At 38.6% G+C, this 20,640-nt stretch overlaps 2 protein-coding genes across 6 annotated transcripts in view; both read right to left on the reverse strand.

The window, feature by feature from the left end:
• Positions 1 to 5,016, reverse strand: part of lmx1bb (LIM homeobox transcription factor 1, beta b) — a 51,829-nt gene extending 46,813 nt beyond the window's left edge. Inside the window, exons 1-3 of one of the 2 annotated variants that reach the window (XM_042488424.1) lie at positions 4,921 to 5,016; positions 2,739 to 2,861; positions 2,050 to 2,236 (exon numbers count right to left, since the gene is read on the reverse strand). In XM_042488424.1, the coding sequence (XP_042344358.1) occupies positions 2,050 to 2,236; positions 2,739 to 2,861; positions 4,921 to 4,969 (359 nt within the window). In that variant the 5' untranslated portion in view covers positions 4,970 to 5,016. Of the gene's footprint in view, positions 1 to 2,049; positions 2,237 to 2,738; positions 2,862 to 3,172; positions 3,393 to 4,920 lie in introns of those variants that run through there. The other variant, XM_042488425.1, reaches the window with a different exon arrangement.
• A 13,563-nt stretch (positions 5,017 to 18,579) lies between these two features.
• mvb12bb (multivesicular body subunit 12Bb) overlaps positions 18,580 to 20,640 on the reverse strand; it is a 37,976-nt gene continuing 35,915 nt past the window's right edge. The window contains exons 10-11 of one of the 4 annotated variants that reach the window (XR_006105928.1): positions 19,128 to 19,237; positions 18,580 to 18,669 (exon numbers count right to left, since the gene is read on the reverse strand). Coding sequence is in view for 1 of the 4 variants with exons in the window: in XM_042488737.1 (XP_042344671.1) it covers positions 19,196 to 19,237 (42 nt within the window). In the remaining 3 variants the exon portion in view is untranslated. Of the gene's footprint in view, positions 18,670 to 18,696; positions 19,238 to 20,640 lie in introns of those variants that run through there. The other 3 variants (XR_006105929.1, XR_006105927.1, XM_042488737.1) reach the window with 3 other exon arrangements.

The following is a 20,640-nucleotide window of genomic DNA, read 5'->3' on the forward strand; positions in this document are numbered from 1 at the left end:
GCTCGGTCTCTGTATGTTTATGTCTGTCTTCTCCTTTTTAAACACACCAAAAAAAAAAACAAAAAAAAAAAACTACAAGCACTCTAACAGGCATGAGAAAGAGATCCTTCTCTCTGCCGGACTGTCTCAGCTTCCAGCCACCTCTGAGCCGTGACGCCGTGGCTTTGGTATCCCATAGTTACTGCTATGAATTTTCCATTGTTATCAGCCGACTACACTCCTGTCACAAAGCTGGATGAATGGCACACATGGCAATGGATGTAACTCTTTGTTGCTTTGCAAGGCATCTAGCAGAGAGCCATAATGTCCCGGTAATCGAAGTAGAATTGTTAAAAAGGCCGCACACAAAAAGCTGAAAATTTACTGACAAGCATGAAAAGCGCTCATGCGATGAGAAACACAGGGCACCCCAGGGTCCACACAGGCCAAACAGCAACCCTCAGCATTGTTGTTACTTCTGTTTCCTAACTTCGATATTTGCTTCCCCACATCTGCCATCTCTGCCTTTTTTTATGTGATAATTTACTAATTCAATTCACTGATTTATCTGACTCCAAAGCTAATGGCTGCCATGCTACTTCCTGTCAAAAGCCTAATTTAGAAAGTAAAACTTTATTGTAATTCACAATAAAACAAAAAAAGCACAAGGGGCCAACTCTTACATTATTCTGATTTATCCATAATTTATAGGATTATTTTTTGGGGTGATTGTAATATTAATCATGCTGTTTTATTTATTTATTGTGTTGCTGTGTATTAAAGAAAATACAACAACAAAATAATAATCTGCATTTAATTAAATTAGTCTGCTGTTATAATAACACGCCAGCATTTTAACCCAAAATAAGTTCGTTTTTTTAAAGATGTTTTTAAGCCGCGAAACTTTAATTTAACGCTAAATTATGAATTCCTTTAAAATTGTGTGTGTGTGTGTGTATGTGTGTGTGTGTGTGTGTATGGGTGATACGTGCGCAAATGCCTAAACCTATGATATTTTTCATACTTAATCCACGTTAGCGTGTTTAGCTTGCAAGCACGTATTACTCAAACGGGGTACAAAAAAAAAAGAAAAAGAAAAAAGAAGAAGAAGCGCGGATTGTTTTTCATTAAAGCGTTAAATTGTTGCCATGCCGCGTGCAAAAACACGTCAAATCCAATCAAAATAAAACAGCCTGAAATAAAATAAAATAGTATCATATAAAATACAATCTAAATAGTATAAAACATTTTTAAACGCGTTAAAATTGGAACGGTAAAAATAAATAAAGCAAAATTTAAAAAAAAAAATATTTAAGGCGTTAGATTTGCAGAGTAAATGAATTTAGGCTGATCGGAAAATAAATCTAAACTGCGCCGTGGGTCGAAACTCTCAAAAGAAAGCTCGCAGAAATGATGTTTTCCATATTGTAATTGAATGTAAAGCGGCTGATGGTGATGGGGAAAGGCCACATGATGCAACCAGGAAATACCTGACAGAGCGGAATAAAACACCGACACTGTCCGCCTGCACACTCTCGGGCCTGTGTGGGATCAACTGTTTTTCTTTTTATGTCAGAAATGCACTCAGACACAAATGTGGAAATATCGTGGGCCACTGTGACAACAAGAAAAGCCAAGCATATGACAGTAATATATGACCGCTAATGCGTGCGTCCTCCAGCCAGTGTGAGCTTCAGACACCTCACACACATTACTCAGATGTTTGAAGAGAGTCAAAAGCTCAGATTTAATTCCACTTCTGTTGCTCTTTCATCTTTATATATAAATATAATTTTGCAGGACAAAATGTCTAATAATGTCCGACAATAAAAAAGCAACGACAACAGGTTAATTTATATCACCGGTGCACATTTTTACGCACTTGTTTAAATATTGTAAAATTCAACTTCACACTAGCTGAATGACTGTGTTTTTGCACACACACACATATGCAAGGCCTTCAGGCCAGCCAAAGCAACCACAATACCTTTTTAAAAAGTAAAATAAAAAAAAATCACTGCACATGAACCAAAGCAATCTGAAGAAATGCAGAGAGAGATTTGTGCTTACTGTTGGTAGTCGTGTTTGCAGTAAAGTTTCCTTTCTCTGAAGTAACAGCTGGTGGTGAGAGGCTGTTGACACACGGTGCACTGCAAACACTCCTCGTGCCATGAGGAGTCGTTGACTCTCATCAAGAAGCGGTCGGAGATGGGACGCTGGCATCCTTCACACACGGATGGATGATGACAGTCAGTCCCTGGAAGAAACGGCACAGGAGTTTGGGGCCCGTCAGGAAAAAGAAAGAAAGGCCTGAGTCAAGCATTGTGGTGTCGGATTAAAAAAAAAATAAATCAATCAAAAGCGTTAAAGGCCTATGAAGAAATCAGTGGAGGTGTACGGTGTTTAATTATTATTATTATTATTTTAAAAGGCAGGTTTTGATGGATGAATTTAATATTTTCTCTCTGATAAGGCCTGCAGACTGCATCACACTTCAAGCTTCTACGCCTGTGTCTCTCAGGATGCGTTTTCGTGACAAAAAAACATACAAATAAAACTACATTATTCAGTAATATCTGCAGTTTTATCCATTTCCGTGCGTAAAAAAAATAAACTTTTCCTGATCCTCACACAGCAGTGGGCACTCAGCAATGGCATCCAGGCAGCATTGGCAGTCTAGTGTTTGACCCTCGCGATTCACAGTGATTTGTTGAGGTTTATATAGCCTGATAATTAAAAATAAAAATAAAAAGACTCACCGAGCATGACTCCGAGCGTGGCTTGTCCCGATCGCAGGGGATGATCCTCAATTTTTATGCCGTCCAGCATGATGCACGTCTCGGGCTGTTCTCCCGCGGAGAGGCGCTCCAGTGACACCAGACCTGTTGCAATATCCATAAGAACACGGTCAGACTGGACAAGAGAATCCCGGCGCACACAAAGCTTGTCTGGAGTTACACAGCGAGGAGGAAACCTGTTGGAAAGCGCTCGAGTTCCGTGTGACACAGCAGCCTGCAGCCGGGAGGAGGAAAAACTACAAAATGAGCTCAAGTAAATGCAAAAAGCTCGAGTCGGATGCTCGCAGTAGTTAAAAATGTGAAGGCAGCGTGAGCCGGCTACACAAATCCCAGATGCGTCAGGAAGAAGACAGAAAGGACACAATAAACGTGGAATAAACTCTCTCAACAGTCACCTGTTATGATTAGAGGACTGAGGAAGCTTTATCTTCTCGTCCTCAAGCCGACGGGAGAAAGCTGGGGACTTCTTCACGGTATAACAGTTTTGTTCAAAGGTGAGATAAAGAAGAAACAAGAAAAAAAAAAGAAGACGCGTGACAACAAATCCAAAAATAGGAGAGTGTATGTATGTAGATGTCCCGGCAGTAACTCTTTGGAGGTAACAGAGACGGTTGGTTGGTTGTGCCCCTGTCGCTGCAAAAGTCTGAGATCGAGATTGAAGCGAGTGGATCCTCCCACTCCTGCATGCATGGCTACACTTTTTTCATTCCCCCATTCACCGCCGTTGGGATGCTATTGGAGAAGAGTACAGTGCGCTGCACACAGTCCAATAACAACACACACGGAGGCAACCGTGAAGAAGAGCACAGAGAGAAAACTGATATTTTACACAGGCCTGGATCACACTGAGCCCACAATACCAAATATCATATATAATAATAAGAGCAACAACAATCAAAAATAACTTCAATTTAATAATTAAGCGTTTTATATCATGCGCTTTCTGAGAAAATAATGCGTTCTGTAAATGTAATGTGATTATTTAGGAAAAATAAAAACATTGAAATAAGACACAAAATAATTTTATATTCATCATAAATTAATACGTATATTTCCGTCAGGAGTAAAAAAAAACAAAAACAAAAAAAGAAACTACAGATCAGCATCACCTTCAAAAGCCTTCCTTTTCTCTTTTGTGTATTGTTTTCAGTGGAGGCTGCTGTCTCCTTTCAGCTGATGCACCTGGCGATCAGTGGTGATAACAGCGCTCTGTCCGGCACCGAGGTGGCCACGACGAGACATGGCTATCCATCTTTGGGTCAGGAAGAAGCACCAATAATAGTAATAATAATAATTACAGGCCTGTGCTGTATCTATTTTGCAGGAACACGGCGGCCATAAATCTTATTATGAGAGGAATGAGCTCTCGTGCAGAGTAAAATCAACACAACCTGAAAAGGCCTGTACTCGAGAAAGCACTATATACATACATACATATACATATATATGTATATTTATTATATACTATAATAAATGCATGATATATATATATATATATATATATTCCATGATATATATACCATGCACTATAATAAATGCATGGTATATATATCATGGATTTATTATAGTCTATATTTAATACATACCTACAATTACTTTGTAAACATGTTGTCAAAGATGTGAGGTTTGCAAAGGTGCGGAGGACTGTTTCACTGAGGCCTGAGTGAAAATACAGGGCTGTGAGTGGGACTGTGCGCTGCGTCCTATGTCACGCTGCACGAGAGTCTCATTGTCATGTTTGTCAGGTTCTTATAAAAGCTACAGCGACAGACCCAGGCAGAAAAAAAAATACAATTTCTATTACGGAACAAAGCTCAGATACATTTGAAGGAAATGCGTTGTAAAGTGTTGCTATATTTTGAGAAAAGCTTATTTTAATGATAATAGAAATAACTACTTGCTGCTCAATGGAGACGTGAATAGACAATGACTGGAATGACATCAATAGTAATATTAATAATTATATTAATTATTATTAAAACAATAAGATGCTGTTTTTTTAAAGGGTGAAAAGAAGTCCGTCTTTCCAAATTTTGCCATGACTTTTTGTAGGCATACAGGAAAATCAAACAAACAAACAAAACAAAAAAAAGAAACACATTTTTCTGCAGAATAATCTGAAGTGTGTGAACGCTGCGTTTACCTTCAGTCCAAAGGCCTGGCTGTTGTTTTTGATGTCTTTTGTAAAGCATCAAGGCGATGACCTGTAGCCCAGTTTGGAAAACAGAGAGCAGACTGTTGGCGTTGCCCTCTGCCGTTCACTCAGAGAATAGCTGGAGGTATCTGAGAGATACAAGAAGCCAAATACAGAAAATAAATCAGTACTTTCCCTTATTGTAACTTTTAAAAAGTATAAAACTACCACAAAAAATGCTTAAAGCACAAACAAATATAATATGAATATTGGACTATTTCTATAATTCATTAAAGGATGTACACTTTCTCTGTTAAAATCACTCCCGTCAGTCATGAAGTCATCCACCCCCGGCTTAGCTGGGTTTTTTTTTTCTTCTCTTCTATTTGCAGCACTTGTATCAGCATGGGGTTGCTCAATTACCTCCGCCTCGCACTATATTAGATTATCTTACCACTAAGACGCATTATGAGCTGAGCACTATCAATACAAAATAATCAATACATTTTTAAAAACATAGAATATAACCCGTGTTACCCCAGTCCTCCTCCTCCTCCACCACCTCCCCGCTCCCTCCTCCTCCTCCTCCGTTCATTCAGCAGTTATCGGCCAGGTCACTTGTGTGAATGAGGACATCAAACATTCATTCAATAAATCAATCCGCCAACTTTTAGCCGGCGGTGTTTTAATGAGCCCCTACATGACAGGCCCTCCCTCGCATGCTGCTGGGAAAAAAAAGAAACGTTGCAGCAGGTGTGCAGTACAGAAAGCAATGGTTTCCTAAAGTTTAGCAATTTACTTTAAAGTAAGCAGAACTGTTGCATCCGTCGGAAAAGGTAAGAGACCATTATAATAATTGCGCCATTATGGCTATGCACATTCCTGATGGCTGCTGGGGGTTTGATCAGTTTTCAAAGTGAGTGGAGTGACTCGGGATATTAAGGCGGAAATTATGAGGTTTTTAACGTGCAAGAAGAGCAAATTATTTCGCGAAAAAAAGTGAAAATTTCAGCGGGAGGAACGTTAAATTTTTGCAAAAATTTGCGCACAGTTTTGGAAATCAAGATCGACAAAGTCGACAAAGTTTGGAGAAAAGTAAATTAAGAAAATGAAGTAATCCACTACAAACAAATTACCAGTGCTTAATTATGTACGCCTCCTATGTAAATAAACGCGTAATTTTAAATTAAATTAGTCTTGTTTTGAAAATGTAAAGATTTATACAGAATGGGAAAAAAACAACTGGTAAAGCAATTATGAAATTATTTCACGACTTCGTAACATGTAAATCTCATTCAAACAAATGCATCAATCACTTTTAAATATATGTATCAACATATAGGTAGACCATTTCATACTTTAATTACATTCACATCACGCTGTTTATACGCCACGCAGGATCCATTCATTTTCCAACCAAGAGAATAACTTACACAACTCTCACTGTGTCCGGCCTCAAACCCGGAGGCTACAATCAATGAACTGCAAAAAATAATAATAATCCTCAACGTAAAGCCAGAATATATTAAATTGAATATGTGGACTATAAAAAAACATTACATCATTATCCTTTTTTGTTGCTTAAACTGAAATGTGAACTTTTACAATTATGCCTAAAACTAAAGTGCAAAATAAGCGTTTTTTAACAAATAAAATACCTCAGTGAAAATGTGAAGAAACACTTCACATCCTCAAAGGAGAAACTCAGCAAACCAAAGACATAATGGCTCCCTAAATTGCATGGCTAGAGGACTTTGATAGTTAACTCACTTTGATCTTTTAATGAGTGTTTCTAAGCTCTCCATGATGCTTTTTCGCCCTCAAAGATCGAATGAAAGAAAAAAAAAAAACACGCTCCTTTAATTTGTTTGCTGCCGAGTTGCACTTGAGCATCTTAAAAATAGAAACAGCACAGCATCTCGCGTTAAATACGTTTAACGAATTTGGGGTGAAATGTTGTTTAGTATTCGTCTTTAGTGCGCAGGGATGGACGTTTGCGTAAAATCATTACTGTGGCTGTAAGAGGGAGTTTTTAGGGCAGCAGAGCGCTCTTCCTCCGGTGAACGGAGCCGCTGACCGGTCCCGGATCAGCAGTGACGCTTATTGAATCGGTAATTTACTACGAATCAACTGTAATTCAATCTTTTTTTTTCTATTTCTTTTGCTGAGTTAATGTTTTCTGCAGTTTCCAACCTTTAAAAAATTAATATCGTGATTTCACACAGGAAGCAAACAGACACAACACTGCTGTAATAACAAATAGAGGATGAGATGCAGGGCCCCACAGGCCCGAGGGCCCCTGAATACTAAAGTAGCCTGTAACAACTGGTTTTGATTTTTAATTTAAGTCACAAATTGGGTCCATCTGATTTCGTTCATTTTTTTCATAGTTTGCATCAGTGTTTTTTTTATTTATTTATGTTAGCTTAAAATCGCAGATGCACACAAGATAGCCTAAAATCGATTTATTTATTTTATGCTTTTTTTTTTCATCACATCCTCTACTTCTCACTCAGATGTTTCTGCTTTTATTCGCCTGAACCACACAGCCCACCTTACTGAGACAGCCAAAAAAATGATACTGCAGGATAATCCCAACTCCCCCAGGATTAAGCCCAAGTCTAATACAGCACTGTCAACCCATGGCTAGATTTGTTTATCTTATGATTTATTGGATTCAGCTTCTTTTTTTTCCCCCTCGACTGACAAATTTATTGAGTTCTTGACAGATGGCCTGACAGGACTCTGTGTGACAGCGAGCTGACACACAAGTTTGAAATGTGAGTCTGAGAACTGTTTATCTGCATTTGTGTAGGTTGTTAAGACACGGAGAGAAACTGAGCTGTAATTTCATTAACATAAAATCTAATAATAAAGCTCTGTTTCTCCAACAGTGATAATACAAAGAAAATTACACAAATGCTTACTGACATTATCACTACTAATGCAATTTTTTAAAAAAAGAAATTCTGGCCAAACAATAATTTAAAGCTTAAAACCATAATGCATGGGACTGTTTAAACTTACTAATAAAATAGATAGCCTATTTTAAACCCTTAAAATAAACAAATGTTTTAAAATGTGAATATTGGCAAATGTGTTGCTATCTCTTGAGTAAATAATTAACCAAACTGCTATAATTTAAATGTAGTGGAGTTATGAGTATATGGACAATTAAATTACAGAGGAATAATTCAATTATCATAGCTGTAAACATTACTGTTTAAAGTTCCCCCCTCTCCTGTTTGTTTACTCTATTAACAGTTATTTGGGTTTGACTTTCAAAAATCCCTCAAAGTATTACAGAAGTTTTATCATATTAAAAGAGGAGAATAGAATAACCATTTCATTAAAATCTGACAAAAAGTAAACTGGCTATAAGCCCCTTTGTTAAATGTAGTCAAATTTCTTGCGATTTTGGAGTAATTCAACAATACAATAATCATTCTGAGCTACAAACCAACACGCGCTCTCCTCAAAAACTCTGAGGTGTCATCTGATGACAGGATGCAGTCAGATTTATGCACCTGGTCCCCTGACTCAGTCTAAACAAAGATTACTTCACAGTTGCTGTTACTACCCCAAACCCCTAAAACTCACTATCTGAATTACAATACCACCCCCTGCTGGAAAAAACTAGGAAGTACAACTTCCACTGCTCTTCAGCAATAAACTTCTGCTGCAACTTAAAAATATCTCACAATCTAAAAAAATGCTCATATAAAAAGCTGTGACATATGTATAGAGAGAAGCACTGCATGGTGTACATATATAAATTAAAACAGAATGAATATTACTTGTGTATTATATATATAATATTACTACTGTTCTTTCTTAAATGTGGTTTGTTATTAGATTGTTTTAACTTTCGATGAAGCACACAATACTGCTTTTGTTAGTGTTAAGCTTTCCTGCAAAATTCTTCAAACTAAACCTAACTATGTCTTCATCTATATTATAAATTATGTCCTTTTTATCTATTCTATGATTCATCTTTTCAACATCTTAAACATTCATAAGCTGGCTTTTAGATCATTTGTATTTGATAGAATAATTTTCCTGTTTAACTTCTCTGTACGTGTTTTGTTTCTGCTATTGGCTTACATGCATTATCAATTTGTGAAAATTCAAAAAGTATTTAACTATAAGATATATGAGTTATACAATTTTGCCTTACAAAAAAAATCTGTCAAAAATCTTTCAACACTGAGAACGTTTTTTTTCCCCTCAAACATTAATAATGATTATATGCCAATAAAAGGGCAAAATATGCTCCTTTACCACAAAGTATATTTTTATGTATATTATCTAAATATGTTTGAATGTGTTATATGTACCTCATCATATTATGTGCATTTTGATTTGTATTTAGTCAGTTTTGTGCTTTTTCTTGTTTGACTGTTGGTAAATATGTTTGTCAACTATTCTGTTCTGATATTATCCCTGTGATCAGCTGCACTGTACTTTTTTTTTACTGTAATAAAAAAAACAAAAAGTATAGTATATATAACAAATATACCATAAAATATAAATAGGCCTATTTTTTTTTTTCTCATGGAAGTTTGTTGGTGAAAAGATGTTTTTATAGCCCACATTTAATTTTGCAGCAATAACTTACAATGACTTTTCAATGTTAGTTCAATGTTCCACATCTAAAACAACAAAAAAGAATAATGCACTTAAAGTTACAATAAAAATACTATTTATCTTACTTTTAATTAATTACTATCTAATATTTTTATTAAATTAATCTTTCGTTTCATAAAATCATTTCACTTGCCAATAAAACAACTACACAAATTGTCTTTTTCAAAAAAAGATTTTTTGTTATAACACTGAAATAATGATAAAATTCTTTTAAAAACATTTCCATTTCGATACACAAATAACATATTTTTCCTCTTATAATTAATTTGCTATGATATGGAGTGTATTACATTAATCAAACTTTATTTCCCCACACATCTCTTTTGTGGTAAAGTCATGAAAACCAAAATGCTAAATGAAGGAGGCCTTTTTTCAATTGTGTCATGCGATGTTAATGAAAAAACTATTATCAAATGTTTTGTTAAAACCCAATGAATACTTTTCTTTCTCCCAAGGATTATCTTCAAAACATTTTAAAAAAGTTGTTCAAAGTTGGATCGCAGATGGTAACAGATGATGCATTATGAAAGTCAGCAATAACAAAATTGGTTTATCCTGTGATGTGGGGATCTCCCCTTCCCTTCTGTTTTACTTCACACACAGGCGATGGCCAAACAAGTCGGCATGTGAGCCTAAGCTGCTCAGGCACATGAGGAACAACTTACTGCACAGGAATTTTAAACTAAATTAAACCCTGGGCTCCAAATGTCTCCATGAGACTGTGACTTGTGACTTTGTCTAACTCTTGATGATGAGCGCCTAAAGAATATTAAATCTTTCCCCAACCAGGACCATTCAAAATCCCTCACAGAGGTGCTGAGTGGAGGAGCGACACAGAAACAAAACATTGTTTTGCCCTTTGAGAGACGACTTTTGCTCGTGCGTATAAAACCAACTGATATTCCAGCGTCTCGTCACAGCGAGATACGTGGCATTTGTTGTTACATGACTGTTTTCATCATTAGCAAAAGTGCCTCAGCTCAGGCAAGATTTGCAGCGCCTTTCATCAGATGATCATGTTATTCAGTGGATTTGTCTCTGCAAAAATAATGTTTCCTCTGACACAAAAAAATAGCGGAGGCTGCAGGAGGCCAGGAGCGTGATTTTAGGATGTGTGCCATTAAAAACAAGCGCATAGGCCTTTGCTACCCGCTCCTCATGTGGAATGCATAAATTCTGTCCCTGCTGAATAAATTGCATGTGCTTGCAGACTTTGCGGCTTAAGTATTGAAAGATATTCTAAATACATCTACACATATACCGACTGTGATGTACAACTGGAATTGAATGGCTGCTTTTTTTTTATGGCAAACAAATATTTAGAAAATCAGTAGGTAACAGCATCAATGTGCATGAACAATAACAGGGGACAAAAAAACTAGAGGGAATGAATAAAAATATGCAGCCATAAAAAAAATACCTGTAGTAAGACATCTGTACATGTGTGATTCTTTTCCTCAACCAAACACACTTAATGTGTGTTGCGGGTCCTGAATGCGAGTGTATGTGCACATGTATGATTGTGGGTGTGTCATTAATAGGCTTCACTTCAGAGGAAAAAGGTAGAAATCCTCCAGATGTTTTGCAGCTGGGTGGATCTGGTAGTGAAGATCTAGACAGCATCTGTCACAGGCGAACATTTCTAATCTGTCCTGAACATTAGGCAGAAAGCACTAAAAACCCATCGCTGGCCGCATGTGCCGCTCAGTTCACAGCGTGCTAACCATGAGCTCTGCAGTTTTGGCCTCGAGAAAGTTCAAAATTAAACGAGGGAGAAAAAAAATGTTATCAAGCTGAGCAGTAAAGAGGCCATTTTAATGATTCATCTATATTTCTCTTCTCTTCTCCTTTAAGCGGAGTGCAGCTGCTAAACTTTTAGAGAGCAGAGAAAGGGCTAACGGGCTAACTGAAGTTATTAGGGCAGAGTGCCTGAGGCTAAGGAGCAGCGCTTTGAACTAGAGGTCCAGAAGAGCTTAGTGAGGTCAAGATCTGTCACACAGCAAGCAGAACTAACATCACAATGTTCTGGATGGGCCGTTTCTTCAAAGAAATTCAGTTGTGCATTAAAAATAAAGATACAACTGCACTGAAGCTATAGTACACACTGCCATTTACATTTTAGCTTCATTCAGTCAATTTAAGAGTAAAAACTGCAGTTTAGAGGACTTTTTCTGAGAAAAAAAAATAAACCTGCCTCACAGATATTCTATTTAGTTACAACTGCTGATGCTTCCACAAGATATTTCGTGCAAATTTAAGATAATGGAATTCTTAAAGTGGCCTCACAACTGCATTTTGGAGCTGAATAGAATGTGCGTAGCTAACACACTCAGGTCAGAAACTGTGGGAATCGCTCCTAACTGACCTTGATGGTCTCTAGATATTCCCCTTCCTGGGTTCATGTGCCTAGTTACCAGTTGGTCAACCCCATGCCCTGTGAACTGACCCTGTCCTCCCTCCGAGGTTTGAAAGGAAAAGAAACCCAATCCTCCGGGGAGCGCTCCGACTAACAAGAAAACTGCTGGCCCGAATCTCTCAGAAGTGCTGTGTTTTCCCACTGGACCACTTTCAGCTTAATAAACATCTTAACTAGCCAGAGGTCCCACAGGAGCTGCTGGGAAATCCTCTGGGCAGCCAGAGCTCAGGAGCGGGCCCTTTATTGCATCCAGGTGGCTGTTAAAAAACGCTGGCCGGCCCTAAATGTCCAATAAAATGCAAGTGGCACCTTCAGGGGTGGACAGGGTCAGTGCACCTGTCTGTGGACGACAGCTCCCCGACCCCCCCCCCCCCCCCCCCCCCCCCCCCCCCCCCCCCCGCCCAGTCAGTTTGATGTCAAACTCCTATGGTGTGCCACCGCCATGCCCATGAAAGCATTACTGAACAGGCTGAGTGGGAACAGCTCGAGTGGCCCAAGGGTTCAGGAGACCAAAACAACCACATGAAGATGCAAACCTTCTCCAAAGAGAAGCAAACAACCAGAAAGAGATATAAAAGAACCCAAAGAATAGATACAAACACACCACAAAAAGGTGCAAACAACCACAAAAAAATATAAAACATCTAAAAATAGATGAGAACAGCCACAAAGAGACACAAAACTACTGCAAAGGGAGACAAAATGACCACAAAGAGGTGCAAACTGTGCCAACAACTAACTACCAAACTACCAAAAAAGATGCAAAACAACCTAAAAGAGATATTAAACTACCAAAAAAGATGCAAAACAAGGACAAACAGATAGAAATGACTGCAAAGAAACACAAACCTGCTGCAAAAGGTGACAAACTTGAAAGACACAAAAAGCTATTGCTGAGAAACACAAAATGACCACAAAGAGATGCAAACTGTAAAGAAAGAGACAAACACTGTCAAAGCAGGAACATGAAATGACCACAATGAGATGCTAAATGGTTGCAATAACAGACAAAACTGGACAGAGATACAAAGTGACAGCAATGAAACACATAATTACCACGAGGATATGTAAACCGTCAACAAAGACACACAAACTGTCAAAAAAGGTACACAAAATGGCCACACGGAGATGCAAAATGGCTGCAAGAACAGACAAAACAACTGGAAGGAGATAAAAAGCAAAGTAGAGTAATAACAGCCCCCCAAAAGATGTAAAATGGCAACAAAGAGATATAAATGACTGCTGGGAGTCAAAATAGCTAGAAAGACATACAAAGCAACTGCAAAGAAATACAAAATGACCACCAAGAAAATGCAAACTATCAACCAAGAGACGCAAACTGCCAGAGAAATGCAGACCATAATGAGATGCAAAATGGCCTCAAAAACAGACTAAACCATTGGAAAGAGATACAAAGCGACTGCGAAGATACACAAGAGATGCAATCTGTCAACACAGAGATGCAATACAATCACAAAGACATAAAAGCCAACCAAAAATAGACACACAACGACCACAGAGAGATATAAATAACTGCAAAGAGACAAAAAACTGCTGCAAAAAAGACACAAGAGATGCAAACTGTCATAGAGACACAACAAGACCACAATGGGATGCAAAATGGATGGAAAGACAGAGAAAACAACTTGAAAGAGACACAAAACAACTTCAAAGAGATGCAAACTTCTAACAAAGAGACACAAACTGTCAACAAAGACAAACACTACGACTACAAAGAGATGCAAAACAGCTACGAAGACATGGAATCTGTCAACAAGGAGATGTAAAAAGACCACAATGAGATGCAAAATGCACAGAAAGAGACAAAAAAAACTTGAGATGCAAAATAACTGCAAAGACAAAAAAGAAACCTTAAAAAAACACAAAATAACTACAAGGAAACATAAAGAGACACAAAATAACACAACACAAGGCATCTTTAAATAATGTGGCTGTGTCATTTGTGGTCACTTTGTTTCTCTTTCAGTTGGGGCGTCTTGCTCCTATGTAGGCAGGCTGGGGGGCTTTCACATGTCTACTCCCAGGGGCCCATTGTCCAAAAGTGTGGCTGAAAGAGCCACATGGCGGCTTATAGCACAAACATCCTCTAATATATATCCAGAAGTCAAAGTTCAGTTTCCTTTTGTCATGATGTCCCCAGGAGATTAATTAAAACCTATCGTCCTGTTGTATTAATGCATAACTAACTGGTAAATTAGGACAATGCCAGTCGAAAGTCTGTCTAATCACTTCCCGTTTGTTTATGGCTGCTTCACACGTATGTGACCAGCGGCAGCAGCCTTCCCTTCATCTGTCCAGTCTGGTCGCTGTCCAAAGGGAGAGTTAATTGTCCTGCAGGTTGTGGAGAGACCTGGATGGTGTATTGGGCCTTTGATCTAACTTGAAAGGAGTTAATTGATTTCTGTGTTACGGGCAGTGTTAGAGGGAGGGGGGAAAGAGATGCTTGCTGGTCATTTCACAACATGTGCAGAAATATCTGAGAGAGAGAAAGAGCCAGAGAGAGAGAGAGAGAGGGAGAGGCAGAGAGGGAGGGGATGAAGAGAGAGATCACCTCACACCCGACTCCATCCTTGCTCAATTACAATAATTTGACTCACATGGGCTGGCCGCCGTGGCAGAGAGCGAGAGGGGAGGAGAGCCGCTGTGTGGGGGAGGAGAGGGGATCCCTGCTCTGGGAGATCACTCATCTTACCTCTAGCTGAGGTACAGAAAGACAGATTTGATGTGAGGCTCCCCTCGGAGTGCAGCCTGGGGGCTTGTTAAGGTGGCGGGTACAGAGAAGACCACACGTCCGACCTCCCGCTTTATATCTCTGTGGGGCAACATTGGATGACGTCAGCATGGAACGAAGAAACTGCTGGAGGTAACTGGTAAATGACAGAGTGTTTCACTGCGCACAGCCTGTGTGTCTTTGTTTCTTAGGATATTAGCATTTGCTTATGCATTCATTTTTCATCCAAAGCTTTTCCTGTTTAAGGTCACAGAGGGTTTAGTATGTCCCAGCATGCACCAGGCTGGTGGAATCACATTAGCAAGTACAATTCCTCTGTTTCCTGTTTGTTCTTGTTATAAAAATATGAACATTAGGCTCTACATCTTCTGTCAGTGTGATTTGCTGCATCACCTGCCTGTGAGTCTGTTCACCATGGGTCCAGGTCTGGTCTGGACCTGCTTTGACAGGTTTCCTGCCTTCACTCCTTCACCTCTCTCTGTCTCTGGTCACCCCTGCTCAGGGGGAAACAGGGCTGTCAGAGGGAGAGTGGCAGGCTAAGCCTGTCTTAACACAGCACCTCAAACCACCTCATAAATACAGGCTTCCTTTTCCAATTTCCAAGCGGCCCATCCACCTCTGTCTACATGCTTACACACTGCTCCATGTCATGCGCCGGGGTGTGAGTTTAAAAATGACCACGGGACATCTGGCCGACTCACAGAGGGTGGGGCTTTGATGTGCTGCTCTGCAGTTCAGCTCAACTTCGGCTGAGCCAACAGAGTCGGCGCTGACTGAGGAGCCTAAAGTGGGCCTGGTAGGTTAGAGATAGCAAGGGAGTTTAAAAGATGCCTGGAAACAGATTCGCCATATGTGAAAAGCTTAAAGACACACAGCAGCCCTTAACTACTCCTCTAGTCTGCATAGCTTGCAGACAAAAAGGTCGTTCCCATTTTAATTTTAAAATGTGGTCTCTGAAAATCATTATTTTCCATATCATAAAGTGGAGTGAAAGGAAAAGTGAAACCATGTGAGGAAGCTTTTTGATGGGCGATGCTGGGCAGGGCTCATGAGAGAGCTGCGGTTCTGAAGGCTCTGTGCCCATCTGGAGAGTTTGGCTACGCTGCTTCTCTTAGCATGAATGCAAAAGCGGTGATTAGCGGTGACCTGCAGGGCGAACATCAGACTCCACCTGCTGATAACAACAATACCTTGAATGCTGCTCACATCTAACACAACACTAAGAGGTTACCAGTGCTGCTTCTGCAGAGCAAGGCTCACATTTTTTCACATTTTTTTTAAAGGGCTGGCAATATTCTATGTTTCTGTAATTGTCAACACTTCTCACGAAAAGACCAAAACCAACAGTGCGGTAGTCCGTTCCTTAATATTTTTCAACCCCAGCTTGTCAGTAGCACTCAGCCCCAGACCCATTTGTTCCTACTGAAGACGTAAATCTTTTAAAACAGAGAAAAAAAATACATACCTCCATTTAAAATAATACTAAATATTCTGATTTTTATTTGAGAATATTTATATGGCCATTTTGTCTGTATTTTTTTTCAGTGGAAGCTGAAGACAGGCAGGAAAGGCGGGGGAGAGAATGAGGGGATGACTTTGAGTTTTCTATGACTTTTCAATGAAGTCACAGAAAATAATGCATTTTATTTTATCATTTCATTTTTTTTCTTGCTCTACTTGCACAGCATATTTTAAACATATCAGACTCGAACTCTATTTAAAAGTAATTTCGCCTTGCTGAAATACATGGAGGCAGAGACGGAACGCAGGAAGAAAGTCAGAAATGTACGAGAAGGTAAACAAAACGTCACCCACCAACAAATATTAAAGCTACGTTACGTCAGTAACTACAGAAAATAAATTTGCCCATATGTTACAATACATGGAAGATTACTGTAACAATTTCATAACACACAACAAAATTCCATGACTTTTCCAAAATGTTCAATGATTTTGACTTACTGTTTACTTTTCCATGCCTGGAAAAAAAAGATTGTGAAATTCCATGACTTTTTGAGGTTCTCCATGACTGTGGGAACACTTCCACTAGTTGAGGACTGCACCTTAATGCTATGTGCTTGACCAGATGAGCTACCAGTTAGCTGAAAGGCTGAAAATTATATATTTCTTGTAACTGTTAGAAGTTATTAGAGCGTTTGTCAGGAATTATTTTCAGCTACACATTTGGTGCGCACGTGAGCATTCATAGCAGCAGGACAAGTGTGTGAAAAGGACTCAAAATAAACTACAGTGAATATTTAGGTGATTTTAAGAGTGTTTGGAAAACAGTGGAGCTCTACGGTATAAAGGAATAAGCTTTTGTGTATCAGACTTTGGCTACACAGAACACATAATAGTAAGATCCCTCTAATGTTAACTTCTGTCTTCTCAAGAGATGTGAATCACCAGAGGCCCCAATGCACGACAGCATCATGATACTTAACTCAAAATACTATTATATACGCGGTTTTAAATGTTTTGTGATATGCTGAGGATTGCAGTATCATAAACTATGATATATTGCATTTTTTTAAAATCTGTTTTCAAAGTATGTCCCCAAAGAAAACTTTGACAATGTGTATTTTATCTACGAAAACAAAGTCTATTTATCTCACTTCAGTCATTGTCATTGCAGCAAAATGTATCAAGTAGACTGAGAGAGCAGCTGATCTCATTATTTTAGTAGGCTACCTAAAGTTTAATTTATATCATTTAGTTGTATAATAAAAAGTAACAATACCTGGCATCCGTGTATCAACGCAATACTGCCACAGTACATACAGTTTATCCTTTTATGATGCAGTTGTGCATCTCCTCTTAATATTGTTTTAAAATCACATATCATCTGAAATGACATCACACACTACCTGCTCTGAATTACAACCCACCTAAACACTGTGAAAAAATAATCTAACTTTTTTTTAAAAAGAACTCGATTTAGTGGTTGGTATAATAGTGATATTATAACTTGTTGCAAAGTTTTTCAGCCAAATGAGAAATGCTGTAAAATGTTTTGTTTGTACAGCCTGTATCTGGATACATATGACATACTGTATATATGCACTTTGCGCGCAGCAGGGAGGAGGGCTGTCTGAGCCTGTCACTGTGCTCTAGGGCATCACTGACATGAGTGTCACCTTCATGAAGGAGCGTGAAAGCTGTTCCCTCTGCAGAGGATTCTTCAGACCGTTGCTCTGATTCCAGCGGCTGAACAGAGGAGTTAACGCGAGCGCTGGTGGAGGGCTGTCATCTGCTGCACGCTTCATTAAACACCTGTGAATACCGAAAGCCATTAGGAATTTTGGTCATGAGAACAATAATAAATACATTCCTGCATTGCTAGCAGAATCCATAAGTTCACAAACTTTGCAGGAGGAGAGTCTAATTAACAAGAGGGACATTAATCTATTAATGAGTTTCTAATACTAATTACACCTGCAAAAATGTGCAAATGGAGTCTGACATTTTAATTAGTTGCAAATGACAGATAAGCAGGAGTGAGAAGATGGTGATGTTTTGGTATTCAAGTGTAAATTCTGCTTCTGAACGTGGCAGCAAAGTGGCAGCAGGGTGTTTTTTAGTTGGTTAAAGAGAAAAAATATTCACTTTAATAAATAAATATTTCTTGTGCTTTGGATTTTCAGAAAATGAGCTTTTGTGAATATTAAAAAAGCAGAAAAATCAAGGAAATTGTCACTTTTTTTTATACTTTCCTCCCCCTCTAAACAGCTGTAGCTATAAATAACATATTTAATAATTAAGAATAACATATCCACAGAGCTGAGGCTTAATGTTGTGTTCTATTTTTAAAGACCTGACTCAGGAGAGGAGTCGCCGCTGACGTGGGCGGGCGTCTGGGGTAAAAGGCTCCTGTGTCTCCAGGCTTTGCTCGTTGTTGCCGAACGCTGCTCATGATGAACCTTGTGATGGAAAGATGCTTCTGCTGGAAAATGAACATCAGAGGGGCCTGTTTGCGTGTGATGAGGCTGCTTCCCTTTTTCCCCCTTCATGTCCTCCCTGACTGCTGCTCACTGTCAGCACGGCCCTGTTAGTCTGATGAGCACAATGTGAGTCACAGCTAACAGACTTTCACGAATTAATCTGTGTGGGGATATTAATTAGCTCAGTTTATTCTGGGCAAAACTCTTACTCTGAGACTATCTGGGTAAGATAAAACAAAACACATTAAGAAAAGGTCACTTTTAAGATAAATAAGTTGAAAATCTACTAAAAATTTAATGTTCACACACATTATCAAGAAATATTTAAAATATTGAGTCATTTAAATAAAAATCCATCAAGATAAAAATTCTTTTTTTTGGTCTTAAATTACACCATATACAGTTGCAGTGTATTCCAGCTTTTTCCTTATTTCATTACTACATTATTTTGTACAATCACTTTGGTCCATCAGTATTGGTTCAGTCCTCGTCGCTCTGTCTGCCAGGGCGTGAATGCTGGGTGGAAGGTTACACTGCAATGCTTCGCTCTGTGCTGAAGTTGTAGTGAAACTGCAGGAGAAGAATAAGGAGAAAAAGACATTGTTGAATACAAATATGATGTCAAATAACAAATGAATTATCTTAACAATTAATACCAAAGCAATAAAGTATATACATGAATCATTTGAAATGAAACTACGTAGCACCACAATAAACAAACAACTAAAAGTTCTAAACTGACATAAAGTTGAACTTCAGGTTGAAAATGTTTTGGTTCTTTGCTATTTTTCCACTTCAAAACTAAAGGGCTAACATTGACTCTATAGCAAAGTGATTAGCCTGTAGTCCAGAATGAAAATTCAGAAAATACAAACAAACACTGCCCCCTTCTGGCACTGCATGGGCATGACATGTGGACAACATTCATGGCTTCTGTGGAATTTAAGGACAGGAAAATGTGTCTTGTTGCTGTTTCACTGATTCTACACATAATGGTTTGAACTCCCTTTTACTTGAGTCTTGAGGAAAGAAGATCCTGCACACTGTTTTTGCTCAGCAACACAATTGTTGGGTTATGCTAATGTTCAGGTCTCTCTGGACCTTTGTCAAAAGTATTTCAAAGGGACAGGAATAAAGTGTGATGCTGAGCAAAAACAGTGTGCTGGATTTTTTTTTTTTTGCAACAGTCAAGTAATACTTTCCAGTGCACCTGCATATGAGATGGCTGGATGTGAGAATATCTCCTTTTAAAAAAACTACCTTCTACCTAAAATATGAACTTTTGGGACACTATTGAGAAGATAATTCCGATTTTGTGCCAAAAGTCTGCTTTGTCCTATTATTAGAAATGGTAGAATAGCATTGAAGGTCAGTTGTGACACCGGGTCATTTTTGCCCCTGATACAGACTTACAGGCCACAGCAGATCAACAGTATTGATTATTTCTTTGTTAATATTGCAACAAATTTGACAACAAATTCTGTATACCTCTGATGAGGTATAAAGATGTTACATTTGAAAAGAAGAGAGTGCTGGTATCAGATTAGTACTCAGAATCAACAGATACTTTGAGTTGGGAGTCTGCAACTGGTATCAGAAAAGAAAAAGTTGGATCGGTGTACGCCCTACAATATAAGCAGTTTCCAAGAAGTTCCCAGACACACAACTTAAAGGTCCAGTGTGTGGGATTTAGGGGGATGAGTTGGCAGAAACTGCATATAATATTCATAGCTGTTTTCATTGCTGTATAATCCTTATAATTCTTAACCTCATAATAAGCCGTTTACAGAGCAGCTCCTCATCTATGGAGTTCATCTTTTTGTTCTACAGTAGCCCAGAATGGACAAACCAAACACTATTTCTAGATAGGACTATTTGCGTTTTCAAGTTGGCTACTGTAGTTCTCCCACACACTTGGCACACAGGATAAGTTTAAGTTCTCACCCATAGCTGCCAATAAATCCTTCACACTG

This window comes from Plectropomus leopardus, chromosome 6 (genome assembly GCF_008729295.1).
Source record: "Plectropomus leopardus isolate mb chromosome 6, YSFRI_Pleo_2.0, whole genome shotgun sequence".
In the NCBI taxonomy this organism is placed as follows: Eukaryota; Metazoa; Chordata; class Actinopteri; order Perciformes; family Serranidae; genus Plectropomus; species Plectropomus leopardus.